The 24,127-nt window shown below is 41.9% G+C and overlaps 1 protein-coding gene across 1 annotated transcript; it reads right to left on the bottom strand.

Moving 5' to 3' along the window:
* Positions 1-723: 723 nt before the first annotated feature.
* On the bottom strand, positions 724-23,950 carry card14 (caspase recruitment domain family, member 14). Its single transcript, XM_044028631.1, has 23 exons — positions 23,717-23,950; positions 23,238-23,368; positions 20,058-20,113; positions 19,632-19,951; positions 18,852-18,989; positions 18,057-18,382; positions 17,161-17,319; positions 16,945-17,064; positions 16,340-16,465; positions 13,743-13,907; positions 13,532-13,654; positions 12,566-12,666; positions 11,862-11,917; positions 11,561-11,621; positions 10,218-10,434; positions 10,006-10,132; positions 8,588-8,828; positions 7,872-7,935; positions 7,679-7,784; positions 5,893-6,057; positions 5,277-5,395; positions 4,734-4,849; positions 724-2,824 (listed from the first exon to the last, which is right to left on the bottom strand). The coding sequence occupies exons 4-23, from the start codon at positions 19,846-19,848 to the stop codon at positions 2,617-2,619; spliced, it is 2,955 nt and encodes a 984-aa protein (XP_043884566.1). The 5' UTR covers positions 19,849-19,951; positions 20,058-20,113; positions 23,238-23,368; positions 23,717-23,950; the 3' UTR covers positions 724-2,616.
* Between the last annotated feature and the right edge of the window lie 177 nt (positions 23,951-24,127).

Below are 24,127 nucleotides of genomic sequence, written 5' to 3' on the forward strand. Positions count from 1 at the left end.
ACGGGAAAGTCCCCCAATTGGGGGATCCTGACAGAGTCTGCACAACCTATTATCGATCACGAAAAAAGTGAATTTTGAGAGAATATTTTGAAGCCGCGCATCAAATTAAACAGCGAAATACTGTAAATGTGACAAACACGGGTCAAATAACACCTACATTAATAACTACCAATTATCAAACTTCCTAAGTAAGGCTGTGTCAAACTGTACTGCGCATTTTGCCGCATTTCTGGAGCTACCGCTCCGCCATTTTGTCCAAAACAAAACTCACATGAAAGCTGAGACTGTGGTCTTTCCAACAGTGTACGCCACAGCAGTATACGGAGATGAAAGCCAGAGAATACAGACAAGTGTGAAATCGCTCTTACCTTTGATGTTTCTCCGTGAAAACTTCATCTTTCACCGCAAACACACTCTCTCCGGTCAGACTGACTTCCTGTGTTACATTCAAAAGCCTCCGGGCGTCTTCCAGATGGTTCCATTGTGTGACGCGCCTGGCTGCTCACATCCGCGCGCTCTGTTGCTTCTCATTGGCTAACAAAGCTGTCAATCAAAGACCACAAGACCACAGCGTCCTTCTATTGGCTGTGAGGAAGCCAATGAGATGTCGTCCATCCCTGTAGACCATTCCCTCGCTGAGATACAGGCCAGCAAAGAGAGACACGGCTCAATGGAGCCATCTGGTGTTTGTTTTTGGAATAGAAAACATATTAAAGTCTGCAGGAAGTTTGAAACAAGGCCATAAATTGTTTTATTGAACATTAATAGTTATATAAAAGTGAAGAAAGTAGTTTAATACATGGTTTGAATACAAATGGCACAGATGTTTCCTAAATGTGCCAAATGAGTCCTCGCCTGGAATGTTTGCACTAAAATCTCTAATTTTGTTCTGCTTCACTTGATCAAAGTCAAACTTTGCAGAGATGATGTTCACATGTTATTCTTTGATTTGAGTGAGTTTAGAGCTGATTCTCCATCATTCTAGAGAGATATTCATCCTTAAGCTGAATTATTTTCATTTTTTTGTGTGCCATCTACATTTACTCTTCACCAGTAACACTTACACTGATATATACACATCTCAACAAATCACACAATTTTTCCCTTTACTGTGACACCAAAAGTATTGAAATAGAACTTGTGGTTCATACTTATTATGAGTATGAAATGTTCGAGCAGAGACCTAAAAAAATAAGCTTAGGGCTTAAAGGGAAACAGTACAGCAGCAGCAGGGACAAAAGCAAACAGGACGTCCAGAGAGACTTCATAAACTGAAGTAACATCCATCAAGATCCCGACATCAGGATACATATCATCTTACATCATTTCATATTTCTCCATAAGAATCCCATCTCAAACACCAACAAGATGTCTAATGAAACACTGGAAATACAGTCATTATATATAATTATAATATATATATATATGAGAAAGAAAAGAAGATCCCTCATGGTGGGAAACAATCGACTACATATTGTAGAGAAGTGATACAGTGCAAAGACATCATGAACAGTATGAACACCTCACACCTACAATATCAAATTATATGTCAAATATAGTCATTTACTTTTATGTGTTGTAGTGGTTGAATGTTATGCTTGATTCATTCCTGACCTCTGAGAGAAGAAGTCGTCCAGTGAGCCGGATAACATTTAAGTATAAAAAGGTGAATTCACTTTGTTATATGTTTTCTCGTTTGTATGCCAGGTGGTCCAATACTTTTGTTATGCTTTTCTACTGTACAGTTGTAGCACGGTTTCGTGTGGTTTTCCATTACTATAGTAACTCCTCAGTGTGGGCGGGGTCACAAACACACAAACCAGTGAGTTGTAAAGCAGTTGTTTTCAGTGTAACTGAATGGTTCAGTACGTCCTGCATCACGACCGAGTCACGGAACTGAAATACAAGTGAACAGGTTGTGATTGGGCTCACGATCGCCAGCTTTCAGCAGTGCCGTCGTTAAACACACCAGACTCCGTATCAGCCCAGCCCAACCTCAACAGACCAGGTACTATCACTAATGGAAAAGCAAAAAAAGAAACCGAGTCGACCCGAGTCGTGCTACAACTGTATGGTGTAAAAAATAATCTAAAAAAAGCATACAGCAGTAACACATTATAACTTGACTCTAAGTGGCGACGCAAATGGGCCACGAGTTTGACAGCCCTGAATTAAAACCTTGTTGATATTTAAAGATTAAAAGATTTGTGGGATTTTTTTGGTGTGTCTAACAATAATGTGTCTCAATGATTATCATAACTCATAGTTAGTTTAACGTATGCATTTCCTGTGTTTTCTGATTTTAGCTTCAAAAAAAGACTGGAAAATAAAAGACGGTGGTGGTGACTGAAGACTTTAGCACGTGTGTTTGCATGAAAGCCTCAAAACAGAAGCCTGTACTTTACAGAACATGTCGAGTAAATGACAGCTTCATGCACCTTTAAATGTATTTATATTTATATAGAGTCCTTCATTTACCCAGTTACTATACGTATCACAGATACATACTCGTGTTTACAAAGACGTCTCTTGTAAAACTATGCTATCATGTACATATTATTAGTATTTTTAATAATAGCCCTTGAAGAGGTCGTGTCTGTTCCCCTTTTCTCAGATTCACCAAAGGTCTGGCTCCACCCACACGATCTTCTTCTGCTCCTCCCAGATGATGGTGCGTAAGTGGGTCAGCAGCGAGGTTTGGTCACACCACGAGTCAGGAGCGACCCTGCGGTACAGACACGGCAGCTTGTCCAGCAGCGGCTCCTCGCTCCTGGAACACGCCAGCAGCTGCTCCTCTGACTGGCTGTGACGATGCAGCTTTGACCTGGAAGACAAACACGACCAGTCAGAAATGACCTGATTACTTTCCCAATCAATTTACAATTTTGTTATTTTATTCTGTCCTTTACGGCACTTTTCCATAGCTACGGCACAGAACGGCACGGCAAGGAGTCACAAAATAGACTGTTTTTATGTTCCAAGAGAACCTGAACTGTGACATATTTCCAGATTTTCATAAATTCAGTACTTTTTGTCCAGGTGTGTTTGTAAAGTTGCTGAAAATGAAGAAACAGTTGTTGGGGGAGGATGATGTTTTTATCCTGTGACTCACTTTGAGTTGCTTTGCCTTGCATGAAAAGTGCCATATAAATAAAGTTTGATTGATTGAAAGTTTGACTGATCCTCTTTCATGTAATTGAAAGCACCAGCGTCATCAGAATCTGACAGAACAGGTTTTGCTCTCGATGGAGTTCTAACTAACAAATCTCACGGCAGAGTTGGTTTAACCAGTTATTCCAGAGTTCCACTGCACACACTGTTGCTGTATGATGAAACGTGATGTAACATATGCATGGAACAAAAAAGTCAATATCACATCAATCGACTTATTGCTTTGTAAGTCGCTTTGGATAAAAGCGTCTGCTAAATGACATGTAATGTAATGTAATAACTCTAAAGACACAAACACTGAGGAAGAGGAGGACGAGGAGATAAAGGAAGAAGAATTCTAAACTGAACTGTGAATAAGAACCTCAAACTGTGGAGGGCAGCATTACACCTCTCCGAGTACAGCCTGCCAGAAATGCGCCAAATCATAACATACATTATCTCAAGGCTCTGTACATAGACAACATCAAGGAGAGCAGAGAACCCCAACAGTTCACACAATGAGCAAGCACTAGGCATCAGTGGAGAGAAAAAACTCTGACAGAACCAGGCTCAGAGATGTGCGGTCATCTGCCTCGACCGGTTGGGGTGAAAGGAAAAATGGGGGACAGTGGAGAGGTGGGGGAGAGAAAGGACAAGAGGGAGATGAGGTAGAGACAGAAGAGAGAGAGTGACCAGCAGTAGATACACAACAACAGGTTACAAGTTTATACAGTTACTGATATCGACTTTTTAATTACAAAATAATAATAATGGTGATGATAAGCGTAGCCTCCAAAACTGGATCTTGATCCTGCAACCTGCATGATGAGAATACAGAGAGAGAGAGAGGGAAGGAAGGAAAGACACAAACTAGGGAGGGAAAGAGACAAGGTTAATGACATATAAAAAGTCATAATCAAATTCTGAGTGTGAGAGAGTGAATGTGCGTGTACCACAGGAAAATCCCCCATTATTATTATTGTTGTTATTATTATCATAAGTTAATCCACAATGTTTATCATGGATAAACTTTAACATATTTTCATGAAAATGCACTTATTATTTATATATAAAGGCCTTTTTGTATTTTAAAGAAGGAAGATAAGACTGTTTTGAATAAAATTAAAACAATCTGATTTTAGCTTCTTAAACATGAATATTTCTCGGTTTCTTTGCTCGTTCATAACTGAGATTCAACATGTTCCTTTTAAAACTGGTGATTTTTTTTATTAAACTAATAACTTTATGTCTTGTCTTGAAGCGTTTTGTGTGAATATTGTTTGAAAATAACATAAATAATGTTATTATTTAACAGTTTTGTTGTAGAATGAAAATAGCGACTATAGTTGCAGCCTCACATGGAAGAATAACTGTATTTAATTACACTAATAATTTAAATCTATGACATCGAAGACTTCCGACGAAACAGTTTTATCCTGACAGAGTTTGCATGTCCATGTTCTGTGTGTTTGTGACGTCTCAGTGGAAAACTAGCGTTTGATCAGGATCACACACTCCTGTAAATGACTGTGTGTCTTTTCTATGATGATCATACTGTGAATGTGTCACTTGCTTCAGTTCACCTTAGTTTACGGGTGCTACGTGCCGACTGGCTGATGAAGATGATGATAGGGAAGATGTTGCCGCGGTGCAGCCGTCGCACACAGTCCAGACCCAGAGGCAGCACACAGTGGATTCCCTGCAGGAGTGAAGAGCACAGCTTTGCAGTGAAATGCAGTCTGTGCGCAGACTGTGAGAGAGAGAATATGTAGTATTTTCATAAAATGATTCCACTGTATAGATTAGATGAACGAGCCACTGGCAGAGTGTGGAGACGTGTTTATCTCCACAGACGCTGCCCTCTGCTGGTTGTTTCCTCTGGGTCTGGGTGTGTTAACATCCTCCAGCCCTTAACAACCAGGGGGGGGGCGGGACAGTCAGGTTAATGAGGAGACCGCCTCCTCAGCTGACGTCCTCTTTTACGTTAACAATATTATCACTTATCACCCCATGATTTCCTTTGCTAATGGTTAACAACAACTCTTTCTCTGTTAACTCACACAGACACAAACAGGACATCAGACACATCTGACATATGACAGCAATGACAGTGTTGCTGTTCTGACCTTCTTCATGACTTTCTCGACACCCTGCAGAGTGTAGCAGCAGTGTGTTCCCTGCTCGCTCTCCTCCAGGATCTCAGACCTCTGGAGTTGTGCTGCGTGCTCACAGGCGCTCAGCATCTCTGCAGGACAGGAGGAGAAAAACAAGCAGAGAGAGAGAGAGTGGAAACAGAAAACTTTGAGTAACCACGGCACAGCATCGACGGCATCTCTCTCCCTGTTCATTCTCTGAAAAACTGAAATGTGTGTATTATTCTGGTAGTTGTCCTCATCTTCCCACAGAAAATATTTAACGTACATTATCATGGCAGGAAATTCTGCATTTCAAAGATATTTACTCTCTTTATTGCCATTTATTTCTATTTATTTCCTTCCTGGTTTACGACACACAAAGCCATAAAACACGCAGACGTGTCGTGTGCAGTGTGAGACCGGCTGTTGACCAAGCCTGTAAAAGTCACAACGTGAAATCAGATAAGCGATGACATAAATCAATGAAGTCTTATCTTATCTTAACAAGTCTTATCTTTCACCACAGTGACCATGTATAGGTTATATGTAATTATATAACATGTTCTTTTGTTTTTTTCGAGTAGCACATGCTGCTCACTTCTCTTACCGGGCTCACAGAGCTGAAAGCCCTGCCACTCTGCCAGCTTTTTGTCCAGGATGCGTCCGAGCACGGTGGGCAGCAACAGGACGGGTCTGCAGACGGGCGGGTAGTGAGGGGAGACCAGAGTGTAGGGCATGATGGTCACGCCACTTTTGGGTGCAGTGGTGTCACCTTCAGGGCAAAGAATACACAACGTAAGCAAAGAAAGTGTAACATACGGAGGCCCAGACACGAGTCTGGAAATACAGTAATGATGACACCACAATTTAATTAGATGTTGTAGCATAATGCTATAATGACCATACAGAATTCTTTCTATATATTATATTCTCTTTACATCCAACACATCTGGAAAATACAGGAAATATGTATGAAGTGTTTTAAAAAAAGAAGATAGAATTGAACTCTATTTTGTATTACTATTTACTATTTTATATGAATTATTAACGTTTTGTGTAGAGATGTTCCGATTCCATTTTTTCCTTCCCGATACCGATTCCGATACGTGTGCTGTGGGTATCGGCCGATACAGAGTACCGATACCGATACCAGTGTGTTATAAAGAAATATCTATCATACTACACCTGCATGACTGTGATATGATTATCATTGGTGGCTCAGGTTAAACCCTCTGTAAAACATGAACAAAGACATTTATTTTTACCAGTGATATGTTATTTCGTTTTTCAGCTTGTACGTTTGTTTTGACTCTGGTCCAAACAACGCAGCACTGGCAGAGCTTCATGTTTCCATGACAACTGACCGGGAAAGGACATGTGTGACATCATTTTTACTTGACTCCAGATTGTTAAAATGAGTCTCTGAAGTAACGCTAAACTTTAAAAACAGAGGCATACATACGCAGGTACAGGTACGCTGGTTAGTTGTCGCGCTGCTCTATTCGTTTAATAAACGGGCCGCTCCAGTTTGACTGTAGGCGCGCTAACGGAGCTAGCGCATCTAACAACGCTAACAGAGCTAAGTGGTAAATACTGCCAAACCACCGACATGATGAGCTAACGTTAGCTCCTTGTCTACAGGTGTCGGGTGATCAGTTCTTCTTCACACCTCTAAAACAGCACAGTGAAACTGTTTCAAGAGCGGCGAAGAAGAACCGTGTCAGAGCTAACGGAGCGCTAATAAATTACGTGGTATCGGATCGATGCATGGACTCCAGTACTCGCCGATACCAATGCCCTCATTTTCGGCAGTATCGGAGGCATTTCCGATACCGGTATCGGAATCGGAACAACTCTAATATTGTGACCACAAATTACTATTTTATATGAATTCATTACTATTTCGTAACCACAAATTACTATTTTATATGAATTCATTAATATTTTGTAACCACAAATTACTATTTTATATGAATTCATTACTATTTCGTAACCACAAATTACTATTTTATATGAATTAATTAATATTTTGAAACCACAAATTACTATTTTATATGAATTCATTACTATTTTGTAACCACAAATTACTATTTTGTAACCACACATTACTATTTTATATGAATTCATTACTATTTTGTGACCACAAATTACTATTTTATATGAATTAATTAATATTTTGTGACCACAAATTACTATTTTGTATGCATGAATGAATATATTGTGGCCATGAAATAGAGTTTTTATCCCCCATATCACACCTGGACAAACTGAAGTGTGAATAAAACTAACATTAACACTATTTATATTTATGTTGTGTTGTGTTCTGTCTGACGTTGCAACACCACAAAACTCAATACTCTACACCCGCCTCTGACCATGACAGGAAATCATACCTGACTTTTCATCTTCCACACTGACCCACAGTGGATTCCTGCCCTGGTGCACAGTGCTCACAATCCTAACGGTCTTCTCTTTCGTCTGGCTGACCAAACGCCCGGCCTGAAACAGCAAAAAGGAACATTCCAAAAATGAAGTGTAAAAGTAGCCAAAACATTTCTGGACATGTTTGAATAAAATGATTCTCACCTTGCGAGATTTCTTTGTTGGAAAACTCATGTTTTCAATTGCTTGAATCAGGAGTCCCTGCGCTCTGTGACATAAGAACTAAATCACTCTCACACCCTGCACACGTTTCTGTTACTTTTTAAAGGTCCAGTGTGTAACATTTAGTGGTAGAAATGTAATATACGACAAACAAATTAACCACCACGGGTGGTGTAGTGGTTAGCACTTTTGCCTTTGCAAATCGGAACAAGAGCCTTTCTGCGTGGACTTGGTGATCATTAATGACAAATACATACAATAAAATGACAAATTGGCTCACTAGCAGTACCAAATATTTCACTCCTAATATTTTATAGGAGGAGCAGAGATGAAAAAGAGGGTCAGGTCATAAATGCAGATTTGTATGAAGAGTGTTGGCTCGTGTAAAAACATATGACATTAATTTTGCTGTTTTTAAGATATTTTAGCGGAGAAAATCGTATCTTACATCTTATTCTTAAGGCCTTGCTTTACGTAAGTCACCATATTGTGCTGCCATATTTATACAGTAGCATGAAAGGATGTGTATTTGGCACTTTGAAGAGGAAGCTTATTACACTGAAATGAACCTAACGCAGACGACAGAGCTGTGAAACAGTGTTGCCATTGTTTGTGCTACGTGAAAGCGGAAGAGTCCATTTGTTGCACACTGGACATTTAAGGACACTCACTCAAGTCTGCAGTACATTCCTGCTCACCTGTAATAGTTGGGTACAGTTCCACTCTGAAGGTCGAGGAGTCGGCAGGGATGAACTTGGCTGGCGTACCACGAGTCCTCAGTGCCGCCGGGTCGTGTGTTGGTCACATGCAGGATGTCGTTGCAGGTAACAGCCAGACCGGCGCTGGGACCAGCAGGCAGAGTCAAGTTAACGCGTACGTAGAAGGAATCTCCCGACGATATCTCACTGTTATGCAGCTGCTGCAGCAACGCCTCGTAATCTGTGACATGACACAGGGATTATCCACACCTTAAAAGGTTTTCTAGGTTTCAAGATATGTCTCCACCCACCTTAACGTGTAATGTCTGTTATAAGTTTTATGTTGTATATGTTTTCTGCTGTGAATTCACAATGTGAGATATACTAATGTACAGAACCTGTGAAAGTGACTAACTAACTAGTATATATAAACAGAAGGAGCACGATGGTGTGTAGCAGGGTTAAGGTAGAGAGGTTGTGTCGTTTTGAGGTTTTTGTTTTTGTTCTAATTTTTAGGGCTCCAAAACTCCAGTTCTGGATAAAAAGCCGATACATCAAATAATGTTTGCAGAGTTGTCTAAACTCATTCTCATGTGTTTGAGCCCTTAATTAAAACCACCAGAGTAACATTATAGAGTGACGTTGTGGCTTGAACAGCATATTGGAAGCATATGATGTAATCTGTCGAGAAGTAAATAAAATATGGCCCAGAACAAAAATAAAAGGACCTAGAAACATTAAGTACACCACAGACATGTGTTTTATTAGCTCCCCAGTGCTTTGCAAACACATTGAATATGTTTCTGCCCTGTTTGAAGCTGCAGGAGATTACTCCTTCACTTATTCCTTTAATACTCTGCTGTCAGTCGACACATGACTACATCAAGTCATGGAAAGAAGCTGCATGACTTCATCCTCATGAATTCATGTTTGGTTTGTGTTTGCTTCTCTTATGTTGTCCTGTCCACACAGACACAGTTTCAGACTCCAGCTGACTATGCAGTCTCCTACAGCCTACACTACACATTTGCATTTGCATTGTGTAACATTTAGTAAGGTTTATAGGCAGACAATACATATACTACACATGTGTTTGTTTGTTTAAGGGTGTAAAAACATGTTCTGGATCTTGTAGATTAAAATAAGCCTTTTATATGTACTTTACACAAGGGCTTTGCTTCTTGGATGTTTGCCATGTTTCTACAGACACAGAGCCACTAAAAAGAATACTTCACTAAAGAGGTAATGACATCCTCTCTGGTATGCAGAGGCGACCGTAGATCCCTGACAAGCTTGGGAAGGGGAAGGTTTAAGTGAAGGAATGTGGAGTCAAACATCACAAAATCTATTTCTGATGAGGAAAAACTATCTTGGTCACTAAAGTCCTGTGTATAGTATACGTATGTGGTGGGACATACCATCTTGCCTGGGGCGTAGGGAGAGAGTGCAGAGGCCTGTAACTTGGCCAAGAGCCCACATAGCTTCTTCCAGAGTAGAATCCTCCAGCACCATCCTCAGCGCCTTCTGGTTCTGCTCGTAATTCACCTGCAGTGAAACGGGACGATGATGATGAAAAAACCACATGGCAACAGGCAGAAGAAATGATCAAACACAGTTGCATGTACAGCACCTGCACTATCTGTGCTCCTGGACTGATCCCCACAGTATGTGCCGTGCTGCCCTCTGTCACCTGGTGCACAAACACTCCCGTCTTGTTTCCTCCAACCACCGCCAGCTGGCTCAGCAGCGCCTCCCCCTGGAAGGAGATGCTGAGAACACGGCCACTGATGCGGATAGCTTTTGGGCGGGAACGCAGCAGGAAAGGAGGGGGTGTGGTTTTTGACAGGCTGGTGAGAGAAAGAGTGAAAATATTGATTATTGTAAAGATCACATTTATCTATCACTGTGATAAACATGTGGCTGGATGCTCTGCTCCCCATGGTGACAAGACAGGCAGGAGGGACATCTGAGGGTGTGAGCAGGAGTGGAAATGTGGAGGAGATCAGAGTTGTGTATGTCTTTGAAAGTGAGGAGCAGTGTTTTGTAACTGTTGGGTTGACGGGCAGCGAGTGGAGCTGCCCGTCAACCCAACAGTTACAAAACACTGCTCCTGAGTGGAGCTGCTGGAGGACGGGTGTGATGTGATGGACGGGGTTTGTGAGATGATACGAGCGGCGGAGTTCTGAAACAGCTCGAGTCACTGTAATCCAAACGGGATCTGCATTACTGGCCAAACAGGTGACCAATGTGTGGTGTTTGGATAAGAAATGCAAGAGATACGAGTAGAAAGGCTGCAGATATATAATGAAATGAGCCACTTCAGTTACTAACACCACTGTATTTTGCTTATGTCCTGGGTTTGACACTAAACTGCATCTAGAAGGTGGCGAGGTTGTGAAACCTATAAAAAGCCCACATGTGACCGTTACGGCACCACAAACCTGAGCGGGCCCTTGGGTTACTAGGGTTTGGAACCTTCAAGTCTCAAACGGCCGTTGTCTTGTCTTGTTGTCCAGTTGGGCAGATGAAAGCAGCACCAGGCGAGCTGGCGTGGTTTAAGGCGGACCTTGACTGTAATCAAGTCTTCCGGCAGCTCGCTGCACACACATCAACCCTAACGGGCACGTCTCCATCCCAATGGTGCCGCTGGAGAAGGCGGGTGGCCAAAGTGCGTGGGACTCGGGCTCGCAACCTGCGATCCAGGCTTTTCATGCCAGAACCAACCGAGGCCCGAAGGATCTGATATGGAACTACTGCTCAGACACGAGTTTGCTCCATTATGATTGTTTTCGTCACGCAGTTTTTCTTTCAATTGATAAAGATTAAAACATTTTTGTGCACCAAACTCTTGTTGTGTATTCTAACGTTATGTTTATCACAAAAAAAAAAGAAAAGAGAAAAAAAGTGGGTGATGAAAGTTGATTTACAGCCCAGGATATAGTATGACCACAGCTAACATGCTAACATGCTCACCTGTCTGACGTGGATTCTTTAGAATAGACCGGCCTGGGTGTGTGCGTGTCTTCAGTCCCCACTAAACAAAAGACAGTCTGTTAAATGGTTTGGCAAAAGGTTGTTTACCCCGGAAATGAACATGTGTCAGAGTGTGTCACTTCAACAAGCTGTGGCACAAATCCAGCACTCAACAAAAGACATGAAAAGGAATGAACGTCATGCCAAACAAGAGCAAACTACACACATGTATGTGTGCGCGCACACAAACACGCACATACATGTACACACACACAGGAGTTCACATGGTTTCTATACACACCATGTGGGAGGAAGACAAAGTCGTCTGATAAAGAATCCGTCTCTGCTGTTTCCACACTACGAGAGAAAAAAGAAAGACATGAAATGTAGCTCAGTCTCCGTCAAACAAATAAAAGTGTGAGCTAAACCAGTTCAGTCGTTTATCTCGTCCATTGTCAAGATTCAATCTAATGCATACGACTTCACTGTCTGTTTTTAAATCTAAATAAAAAAATAGTTTTTCTTTGCTTTTAAAGCTGCAGTGTGATTTTTTTTTAAATGTTGTTGTTATTCTTATTATTATTATGCCTTTATTTAGTCTTCTCACTAACAAAGGCCACCTGAAACTATTGTTATTCCAACACAAAGGAATGGAGAGCAGACACCTTGAAACCATGGTTCCAGGTGGCTGTTGTAAAGCGAACCTATTTCATTGAATTACATTGATTTAGACAGCCTAAACAAAGCCTAAACAAAGCCTAAACACAGCATAAACAAAGCCTAAACAAAGCCTCAACAAAGCACTATACCTAACTTTATCTGTAACTCGTTCATCGCTCAGCTAGCATGTCAAACCAGCTGCTCAGAAATTACGTTCCACCTCATGAGGACCAGGTTATGGTCTCAACTGGTTCTGATAAGGTCTGTGTAAATGACACAAAATGTCCCAGTGAGGTAACAAAAACAAGAATACACACACACACACACACACACACACACACACACCTGCTGCCTTCATGCAGAGAGTCCGCTCTTCTACGGAGAGAATCTGGACTTGGCGGTTCTGCATTTCGGGACCGGACGCTACTCACCGTGGCGTCTTCACTCTACACAAACAAAACAAAAAGTTAGAACCATGACCAAAGAATCACCTTTTAAAATGTAATAAAAATAAATGTATGTTGTGTTAAAATGCACATAAATATATCTAGAGCAGGGTATTATCATTAAAAATGATTGCTTTCTGGAGCCACGTCCAGTTTTGTGGAAAATAAATATTCACCCAAAACACTCAAAACACAGCAAGAGATGCCAAACTTGTAAATGTTTAATTTGGCTCTTGAGTAAAAGATTGATGAGAGTCAGCTGTGCAGAGAAGTATCACTCTCTACACAGTATCAGCATCAGGTCAGAAAACAGTGAAACATGTGAAACAAGCATCAATAACACTGAACTTTGTATTCACCTTCTAAAGAATGTTGAGACAGTTGTGGTCTCACAGTCAAACTACGTGTTGATTTTCTTACCATCTTTTGCTATTTTATAGTGTTAATTATTAAGGTTTAAACAAGACAAACAGTTAATTAGTAAACTGTAAATCTGTTGCTGGATGGACCTTTGGACAGAGACAAGCTGTTTTCCTCATTCCAAGTCTTAAAGCTGAACTTTTCAGCTTCTTAAATGTGAAAATTTCCTGGTTTCTTTGCTCCAAATAACAAAAAAATCATTCAAACTTAATCATTTTGGTTTGCTTCTTTTTGAGAACGTGGAAAGTGTGATCCAGGCCAAACACCGGTAGCTGTAACTTTATCTAATCTGTAAACTCAGATTAATAACCTGTTATGTGTAGCCTCACAGCACTGATTCCAAGCTGTTATACTTTACAATGGAGTGGTACTCTACAGGGACTTTCCCAGTATAAAATGATTGCAGTGTCTCTCACTCACTGTCTCACACAATACACACACACACCTCTGATTGGCATGAACTCAGTGACAGGGGATTAATGGCGTCCATGCGGCAGAGTCTGCGTCTGTTCGAGTATGAGGACTCCTCGCAGCTGGACCTCAGACTTCCCCAGTTGACCTCCGTCTCCTTTGACATATTAAAACAGATGAGACGGACCGAATAACTGAATATGCATTTCTGTGTGCGATGATAACATGTTTGTGTGAGAACTTACATCCGAACTCTGCTGCTGCTGCTGCTGCTGCTGCCTTCGAGGACGGCGTTTGGCCTGCAGGCTGAAGACCTTCTCCTGAAGCTCCACCAGCTGGCACCTCAGCGTGTCCTTCTCTGCCAGGATGCGAGCTATCATGGCCTGGGCCTCATCTCTGGACTGATATGCCTACAGACATGGGAACATTCATCTTTACTTGACAAGAATGTTTTTACAGTGAATCCGTTTTTAGGCAATCCCATAACTGTCCAACGGTTCACTTGACAGCCTTCAAACTTGTCAGGAGACTTATCACACATATCTGTCAAAACAGGTTGATAGGTGACTCACTCAGGCCACCAGTTTGTGCAGTGCCAACTTTAACGTTGTTTGGGTAAGACAGGCAAACATGGACCTGGTCGTGCACGAGCTAATGCAAACAACGCTATGCCAGGTTTATGCCTGATGTTTTACGACTTAGCAACATGTATCTCTAGTTCCTCAAGATCACAAATGTGTTAGTTGTAGTACGAGAAACTCTAATGAACGCAACGGTAATCCAGAAAAATCAATATTAACTCTATTTATTAACAAACCAACAACTAAGTAGCAAAATAAACAAATACAGTTGGGATCATCTTGTCTAGTTTATTCATTGAACTATTTACTTCTATTAGGAACACCTGTTGTGCTGCTTTAAGCAAACATCTTATCAGCCGTCTCATGGAAGCAACTCAGTGTAGACGAGGTGCTGAAGTTAAGACTGATGCTCACTTATAACTGCAGTGAATTTGAACATGTTTGTTGGTGTCAGGTGAGCTGGTCTGAAAATGTCAGAGGAATGACCAGGTTTGAAATTGTAGAGGAAACACTGACTCACATCAGCTGTGTTTCCATGCAGTGGAACGGTTCGGTTTCATAAAGGTTCTTATTGTCTTCTTGGAAACATCATTGAACTTAAGTTTTGTTCAGTCAGACAGGAAAAATAAGGGGTTTTCGACCACTTCCTGAAACACAGAACAGCCACTCACTACAACCAAAGTGTGCACAGGACCTTCTCTGGAAGCAAGTTTAAAGCTGAAAGATTACAGACTGAAGACTACGTCACACATAGGCAGTGTTGTGCTAGTTACTGAAAAACATTAACTAGTTACAGTTACTAGTTAAAGTAACTCAGTTAGTAACTCAGTTACTTAAACTAAAAATCATGCATTACTGAGAGAGTAACTTTTAGTTTTTCCAATGCTTGCATTAAATAAAGGTTGAGTTCATTTCAGTTCTGTAGTGCTGATGTTTTCCTCTACATATCTCTGTGTTTTTATCTGTAACATTTTACCATTGGACTCTTGGAATAATAGCCTGATATTGCTAAAAGAAATCCAAATAATACGAAGGAGTATTAGGGCCAGCGCAAACAAAACAGCCCAAGGAAAGCTCCATGACAGCAGCCGGTGATTTGCAGTAGCGTCTGTGTGAGCTCCACACCGACAGGATCAAGTTTGTTTGTTTTTTTCTTGTGTTGTTTTTGGTTTTGCCTGACTTCTTTAAATTATTATTTTGTTGCGCTGGCCCTAATACTCCTCGGTAAATTAAACAATTAAACATACCGTGCTATTGTTTTATCAAGTTGTGCCTGGTTATGGGTCCGTCTTTTAACTGCTGCGTGGGTGGAGTGGGCGTGTGTGTGTGTGTGTGTGCGTGTGCGTGCGCTCTCGTTAGCTACCTTAGCTGCTAACTTAGCTGCTAACTTTGTCGAAGCATGCCGCTCCTCCAGGTTCTTCAGCATGTTTCTGTCACAGTTTGTTCGCCGTATAAAGTATTTCTGAGCCGGGACACACAGTCTACAAGTTACCGACATGTAGTTTTTCCCTCTCCAGGTGAAAATAATGTGAATACGAGGAGAAACTTCTCTTTGCCGCTCGCTCGCCGCTCGCTCGCCGTCACGCCATCATGCCGCGCCCTGACCTGTCCAGTCCTCTTCATGGCGCGTGTTTGATTACGTGCGATTAAGCGCTTTGTTTTTCAATTCAATTAAACTTTATTGATCGCTAAAATGTTATGGGAACTGTGTGCCGCTGTACATAAAACCTCACCAAAAGGAACGGAGTTACTGAATTAAAAAAAAAACAACGCGTTACATTATTAGTTACTTAATACAGTAACGCGTTACTAGCCAACACTGCATATAGGTCCACATAAAACCTGAAGACCTGGTGTGTAACGATCATTTAAATGGATGAATCTGGAAACTTAGCACTGTTCTGCATGTTCTGTCCGTGTGTCCGTGGCTTTTCTCCGGGTTCTGTTTCATTCCACAGTCCAGAAACATGAATGAATGAATGAATGGTTGTTTGTCTCTATGTGGCCCTGTGATGGACCCGTGACCTGTCCAGGGTGAACCCCGCCTTTGGTCCTATGTCAGCTCATGTGGAGGATAAAGCACTAGACGATGAATGAATGAATCTGGAAAATCTTCACAAATCGGGCCCCAAGGAATCTCCAAGACCCTTAAACCTTTGCAATAGGAGACCAGTTCCAAAGCAGAAAGGTTTCCTCATAGTGACTGAGTGAAGACAAAGACGTGTGTGAACACATGAGAGGAGACTGTAATGGTGTCTTACCTGGTCTCGCTCTGCCTGCAGCTCGTTCATCTGCTTGTGGATCATGGCGCTCTTCTGCTGTTGCATGTTACACTCCAGAGTTAACTGCTGCACCTGCAGACTCAGGCACTCCTTCTGATCTGTCAGCTGAACACCAACACACACACACACACACACAGGACACCAGTGTCATCCAACAGTATTCATAAATGCATGAATCACAATTCACAAAAATCAAATTCAAATTCTGTGAAATATCTTTACAAATAAATGGTAACCACAATATCGTGATGGAATATCTTGGTATAATTGTAACGTGTGTAGTCCGCCTTCACCCTTGACCCGCCTCCTACTGACCTGATGTGGATGCATGTACACATATTAACATGACAATAGATATTGTAATGTACATTATTCAGGGGGACTTGTTTCTGTGTGTGTGTGTGTGTGAGTGAGTGTTGTGTTTCTTAGTATTATTGGTTTTGGACTTTGTGTTGAGAAAATGAGACGACACATCTCACCAGGATATCTTAGGGTTAGGGTTAGCATTCATTTAGACATGAAAGTAAGATGCACGCCATGGAGTAGAATAATCTGTAGTTCCAGAGACAGATAAACACACTCACCCCTTGTTTCTCTGCCAGCAGCTGTTCATTCTCCTCTCTGTAGCGCCGAAGCTGCTCTGCCAGCTCCACTTGGCTGTCGATGGCCTCAGCCAGGTCCCGGGCCAGGATGTCCTGGTGAGCCTGAAAAAGGCACAGCAGACAAGAAGAAACTCTTCAAATCTTCCAAACTGTGTCTGTTCTTCAGAAATCATGCGAGTCAAACAGAACTGTTCTCACCGGGTCCATTTTCTCTGCTTTGTGCAGCTCGCAGCGCAGTCTCTGGATTTCCTCTTTCAGGTGTGGCATCTCAGCGAGAGAGGCTCGCCTGAGCGAGCGCTGCTTCTGGAACTCATTCTCAATCTGGACTTTCTGAAGCTCAGTCTGTAGCTGGTAAACCTGCCAGCACAGAAGACAACAGGAGCGCTCAGAGCATGCTGAAACACCTTGTCACCTGTGTTTGACACACCTGCAGCTGAAATCCCCTCACAGCTCACACCTGTTTACCTCCTGCTGTTGTTTGTTTGTTTCCAGTGAAGGCGTGAATGTGAGCAGGAATAGTTTTCTGTTGTATGTAATATGACATGTAATGTAACATGTAACACGTAATAGTTTTCTGTCTGGTGATTTAAACTCTGCTTTTAAATGATCATTCTTATTTCTTGTATTTTATGCCTTTGGGATTTTAAATGCACCTCTGGGACTATGTTGGTGTATGACACAGTGACGACATAGTGCTGGAACATTAATATTAAATTCACTCTTGACTTTACAGCAAGAAGACTGGAACAAGGGTCTTTCTGCACGGCCTCCCCGTGTGCAGGGGTTTTCTGAATTATGTAACATTTCTATTTAAAACTATGCTGTTGCTATGAATGAGATGACGCCACTCCCATCACCCTGATCTGCCTGGTTTTATAAATACTCTTCACCTCCTCACACACACATATTGTCTCTTTGACATGTTGTCACTGGAGCTGTTTTCTCAGACAAACACAGTGACAAAGGACATTATACAACTGTGCTCCCAGAACTGTACACTGCTCAGATTTCCGTGATTTAACACACACTCTCCCGAGACCAGCGCTTTGAGTTTGAGGGAGGACAAAGGTGTGAGACACAGTCGCAGCACTGACCTGCAGGTTGAGGTCATGGAGGCGTTTGTTGGTCGCTGATTTATCCTCGACGGCCGCCGTGTAGCGCATGTACAGGTCACACTTCTCGTCCTTCAGCTTGGTGACCTCGCGCTGCAGAGAACACAAGTGTCTCCGCATGCGTTCAGTCTCAGACTGGACACATCTGGACTTCTCCTCCTGCTCTATCATCTGCTGGATCTCTGACTCCAGGGAGGTGCAGCGGGTGGTCATTCTGCTGGCCTCACCTCGCGCCTCCTGGAGCTCCTTCTGCATCCCCGTCACTGCTCTCACCAGATACTCGGTCAACTCAGAGTACTTTATCAAGCCTGCAAGGAGAACGCTGCCAGTCAGCCACAGGTCCCATCCAGACCTGCTAGTAACAGGTCTTCAGTGATCCAGTCACATGTGGACAGAGTGAAGTATGACCTCTCAGACTTCCAACTTGACCACATGAGTTTGGATGTAGCTTATCTGCCCTTTATTCAAGTGCACACTGACATCACATGTATCATTACAAGAACAATCTAGAACTGCTCGTAGTAATTCAGTCATGAGTATCAGAGAGGAGACGCTTGTGGTGGTGGCCTATAAGTAAATTATAATTAGTGCTGCAGTTTGAAGGAAGTCAACTGAGGAGGCGGGGTCTCATATCCCAAATGTATCCTCAACCACCTCAGAGTGTGGTTTTTGGGATCGGATGCAGAGTGTCCTGTTCTAACGTGATCTGGACGTGAAACGTGATATTTCCAGGTTCATAGAGCAACTAAAACAAAGAGACAACTTCAGAGTACTGACCGCTGAATCTTGAAGGCTCTGTGCTTGGTTTATGTCCTGTGACCTGCGTGTACAGAGTGGAGTAGTGGATCATCAAACCCTCCAGCAAAGCCACAGCGCCGTTCCTGCCCTGAGTTCTCAGCAGATCCAGCATGAAGCCTGTAGAAAGCAGAGGAGAGAGTCATTCTATTGCTCCAACTGCGACACAACTCCAAGCTCTGAATCAACAGAGACAATCTAACGCCATGAAGACACGGAAGAAAATGTAAAGGTCGGTGAGAAAAGCACTTGTTTCCTGCAGGAATTGCAGGAATGACGCTCTCAATAGTCAGTGTAAACAAGTCAGACACAGGACAAGTGGACAGTAAGTAGTTAAAGGTCCAGTGTGTGACATGTGAGAGAACAGTGACATTTATCAGTGGAATAGCATCATTGCAAAGTGTATAATCACTTGTAAATGAAAGTCTGGTGGATGTAGAATAAGAGTCGTGTCATAACAAAGTCCACGTCTTCAGCTGCTGTGTTTACCTGGAACAGTCAAACCAGCCGGAGCATGTGTTTTGAATCAGAATCTATGTTGGCTACGTTTAGAGGTGTTTCAGTAAATGATACTTTAAAAGCATTTGATGACTAACTTGTCGCTGACATCCTTTCTGGTCTGCAAAGGCCACCATAGGTTCCTGACATTCCTGGGAACATCTGCATCCATTAGATGTCACTAACTCTTTCACACTGGACCTTTAAACAGCTTCTAAAATCAGGAACATGAACTCAATGAACAAATGAAGTCACAGATCTCACTGGTTCTCATGCTGCGGTTGGTGAGGTTGTGGCAGGAGAGAATCTCGTCCTCGTCCATCTCCGTCAGAACTCTGGCTTGCCTCAGGTACGGGATCAAGATGCACGGCCGCACACCCAGTGAGATCCGGTGCCGGTTGTCGTTAATCAGATCCCACAGCTCCTCCTCACTCATGTCCTTCAGGTCTGGACCCTCACAGGGAACACACTCCCCTGCCATCCTGAGTGTGTGTGTGTGTGTGTGTGTGTGTGAGTTTATAAGAGTGTGTGTCTGCAGCTGAAGCAGCTAAGGCTCTTGTCACCTCCTCATTCCTGGCAGCAGACTGAACAGTAAACACAAGCGGAGGAAAAGCATTATTAAAGCATAAGCCACTGTCCACGCCCACTGGTGATGTGTGACTGTTTATGAGTGGGCGTGTCGGTGTAAACCTGTAAGACTGGACCTCAGTGATGCAGCTATACAGGAGTGGTGGTGCAGCCACACGCTGAAACACACACACACACACATTCTATTACAGCATCATTGGTGAGCGATGTCCCTTACTCTAACCTTAACCATCACAAGTAACAAAGTAACTCAAAAACTAAGTCTTCTTAACCCTTAAAATGTCTTTTTTAAAGTGTCCTCACCAGGATCATCATACATGTTTCGGTCCTCACTAAGACAAAGACATACAACAACATACACAGACATATTTTCCCACAGCACTCTTACTGAGGACACAGTGCATAGCCTCTTATCCTCACCCTAACCCTTAACCTTAAACTAATTATAAACCACAGACAGTGTGAAAGCCCATTTGTCCTTACTTTTACACACACACACAAGGGTGTGTGCAGCTATCCCTCTCAGGACTCTGCATTGACTTCCGTTCATTTAGACGGACTAAACAAAGCTTAACCACAATTCAAAGCTTAGCCCAAAACGTAAACAATGGCGTTCTGCCTCATTAGGTAGAAACAGTCCTGAAGAGGCAACACATACAAGAACACACACACACACACACTGTCACTGTGTTGTATAACTTGTGTTTGTGTTCAGCAGCCATTTCACTGTGTAACCTTTTCATAAACCAGTGACCAGTGGTTCTTTTAATGAATGAAGGCCGGGTTCTGTTTGTTGACTGGTGTCAGGCTGCAGCACAGCGCTCACAGGTAACACAGTGTCCATGATCATTTCTAATCACAGCAAAGCACACACAAACACACACACATACACACACCAGGAGCAAACAGTGACGCGTGAGGTTTAAAGTCCTCTGTTTAAGCAGGAAATAAATAAGGGTGTAATTGTGGCTGGTGCTGTCGGTACAAGGTCAAACGGCTCCTGGAGCTGTTTGGGTGTGAAGCTGCCGTTACTGTAAATGGTTTATGCAAACAAACAGTAAACTAGGGTCATAAAGACAGTAGGAAAACCTCGTGATCTCATGGGATGCGGGAAAAATGTAAGTCCTAACATTTCCAGTGTTCCATGAACTCAAAACAAACAAAACCCCACAACATTCAAATTTGTCTTTGTCATTTGCATGTGCACGGTTACAGTGTTACAGTGTGAGCACAGTCTGTACACATCATGAAAACAACTGTCAAGTCAATCAATGAAACCCTATAAAATACAGAGTACTGCATCATTTATGGTTATATTGCATTAGATAGATTTGTTTATCCCCTTTTGACTATAAAGCAATGTAATGGTTGTGTGTGTGTGTGTGGGAATTTCTATAAAATGAATCTTCAACAATGTCATTTGTTCAGATATTTAAAGCGGAGAATATTATGACGACTTGAGGCAATAAGATGATCATCTCTGCACGTCTGCTTTAAGGTCTTATACCAAACATGGAGCTCTGTCAGTAACACCATCAGCATCAACGTTAAACACAGACGTGGAAACAGGTCGAGCAAAGTCAGACTTTCCACAGGGGGCAGATTTATTCACAATAAATACCATTTTAAATACTATCTCATTTATTATTACACTGTATATACAGTAGAACAATGTTTTTCTTCCAAGTACCACCAGAGGAAGCTGGCGTACCACAGGTGGTACACATACCACAGTTTGAGAACCATGACTTTAGGGAATTAGGGGAAAATTATGTCCGATGACACCGGACGCTTTTTATTAATCATGATATTTGAGTAGACACATGACTTGTATGATGTGTCATGTATGTATATCTATGTATACGTGTGCGTGTGTATATATATTACTGTTGTGAGTAAAGTCATTTTTGTTAAAAGTGATTCAATAAAATTGGTATTGAAAAAAAAGTCATGTCCAGATGGCATTCTCTGTTTATTTTTAGTCTGTGTTTGAACCTATGTATGAAAACGATCATCATTAGCGACTGTATTGTATAATTGGTTAATCATACACCTGAGTATAATGACACCAAATGTTGATTTGATTTAGATTTGTCTTCTGTTTGTTCAAACTGGTCAAAATAAACCATTAAAATTGATATTTTCCTGCTTAAAACCTTTGCACATGACTGTGTGCCACACAATGTTAGAAGATGTTTAACATTAAGAAACCAAACTGTTTAAAACATCAAACATGCAGTTGATTTAAAGTACGTGGCCACACAAACACGGATGCCTTTCACAGGTTAATCCTGAATCTTGAAGAATATATGGATGCAAATCTCCTGCTCAGCACTTCACTCGTGTTCTGCTAAGAATATTTTGGCAACAAATGTAATTAATAAAAAAATAGGTTGACATGGACAGAAGTCTAAAGTCAGGTGTGTGTGTAACCTGACACCTTTCTTATCTCCACACTCCACACTGTTGAGCAGCAGTGGGAATTTCCCCGTTCAACATGTGTGGGAATAAAGAAGGGAAATAAAACAGTAACTACAGTCAAACTGTGGAGCGACAGAATGTCCTCATGGAAAACATGATCATCACCTAGTTGGAGAATACAAATCTGCAATGACTCTCAACAACAAAACAAATAAACTAACAATAAACGTACGTGATTTGCTTTACGTCAAGACAGACGGAGACGAAGGCAACATTGTGCTAAAAACACAAAGAAGCAACAGCAATGAATCCTGCTGCAAAAGGAAAAAAGTGAAAAACTCTGGTTATTCCACTGTCCCCGCCCGCCCCTGCTCTGCTGCTGTATACACACAAACACTCCCTTATTCAGGTCTGGTAGCTTCACTTGACAGAGCAGCAGCAAACTAACAATGTTACAGCATTTCTGTTCAAGAAGAGCAAACATCAGCAACAACAACAACAACAACAACAACAGCAACAGCAACAACAACAACAACAACAGACAGTTGTACACTGCAGCTTTAAATCACAACAAACCTTTTCTTTACACCAAATTTTCCCTGAACAACAAGAAAATTCTGTGGCTACAACTGAGGAGTGAGAGTAAATAAATAAATAAATAAATCCAAATATCACGTTGAAAGTGTTGATGTTCTCTCGTATGTTGCGTGTGGGTTTGTGTTGTTTAGTTTAGATTTAGATGCAGATATTGAGCGGTTTGCTTTGCCACACCTGTGCATGCACGCTGCCACCACTGAGACAATGTGGAAAGTCCTCACTCATTCACACACACACACACACACACAGACACGGAGAACATACAGGAGCTGGTTCCACTACATTCTGTCGGCGAGTGTTCAGCGTTGACGTCAGCAGAAAGGCGGGCGGCGGCGGCGGCGGCGGCGGTGGCGTCTGTGGTTAGTTGTTGTTGCTGCAGTTGTTCAGAACAGCACCTGCAGCCAGTGTTTGACACAGTGTTTGTTTGTCTACTGGAAACTGCAGGAATAGAATTGTGAATATATTGAATTATTAGTGGGCAGGTATGAATATTTAATGATCCCTTTCACAGCAGCTCATGAAGATCGTTCTCTGTACACGTGCAGGAACAATCACATGCCCAAATAAAGTATTTAAGGTTCAGCACAGTAATAATGCACCTGATGAATTCAGACGCCTTTTTTTAGACTTCATATGATTTGACATAAAACCACTTTATTATTTCTAAATCACGTGTGCCCTGGCTGCACGTCACTGGCTCCATGAACGATTTTACTGAACTTCAGAGAAGCTGACCTTCTGACCTTACACGAGCCACCACGCCGCCGCCTGTTTGTCCCACAGACTCCGGAGGAGGCGGAGCCTTTGCCATCAGGGCCCCTGGATTTGGAAGGACCTGCCTGAGGAGGTAAGGCTCACAGAATCAGTGACATCTTTTAAATCACTTCTTAAACCCAGGTTTATACTGTAGATTGGCATAATTGTGACCTTGTCTTTAAATATCTGACCTTTGACTATTTATATTTTGACAGTTTCAATTATTTATATATTATATATATTTTATTATTTTTTATTTAATATTGTTTTTTTTATTCCTTGTTGTTTGTTTCTCATCTCATGTTTGGTTTTTGTTAACCTGGTCTGTGAAAGCACTTTGTCATCTCTGTTTTTCTCAGAACTGTATTCTAGCAGGATATATATATATATGTATATGT

The sequence above is a fragment of the Solea senegalensis genome, linkage group LG6 (assembly GCF_019176455.1).
Source record: "Solea senegalensis isolate Sse05_10M linkage group LG6, IFAPA_SoseM_1, whole genome shotgun sequence".
Classification (NCBI taxonomy): Eukaryota; Metazoa; Chordata; class Actinopteri; order Pleuronectiformes; family Soleidae; genus Solea; species Solea senegalensis.

What these genes read in the sequence shown, in the direction of transcription:
- card14 (XM_044028631.1), bottom strand. Translation starts at nt 19,848, where the DNA reads ATGGCAGGGGAGTGTGTTCCCTGTGAGGGTCCAGACCTGAAGGACATG. An exon ending in TCCATGACCTCAACCTGCAG is followed by an intron (nt 17,320 to 18,056) that starts GTCAGTGCTGCG and finishes CTGTGCTGGCAG; the next exon opens with GTTTACCAGCTACAGACTGA. An exon ending in CGTAGCACCCGTAAACTAAG is followed by an intron (nt 2,825 to 4,733) that starts GTGAACTGAAGC and finishes TTTGTCTTCCAG; the next exon opens with GTCAAAGCTGCATCGTCACA.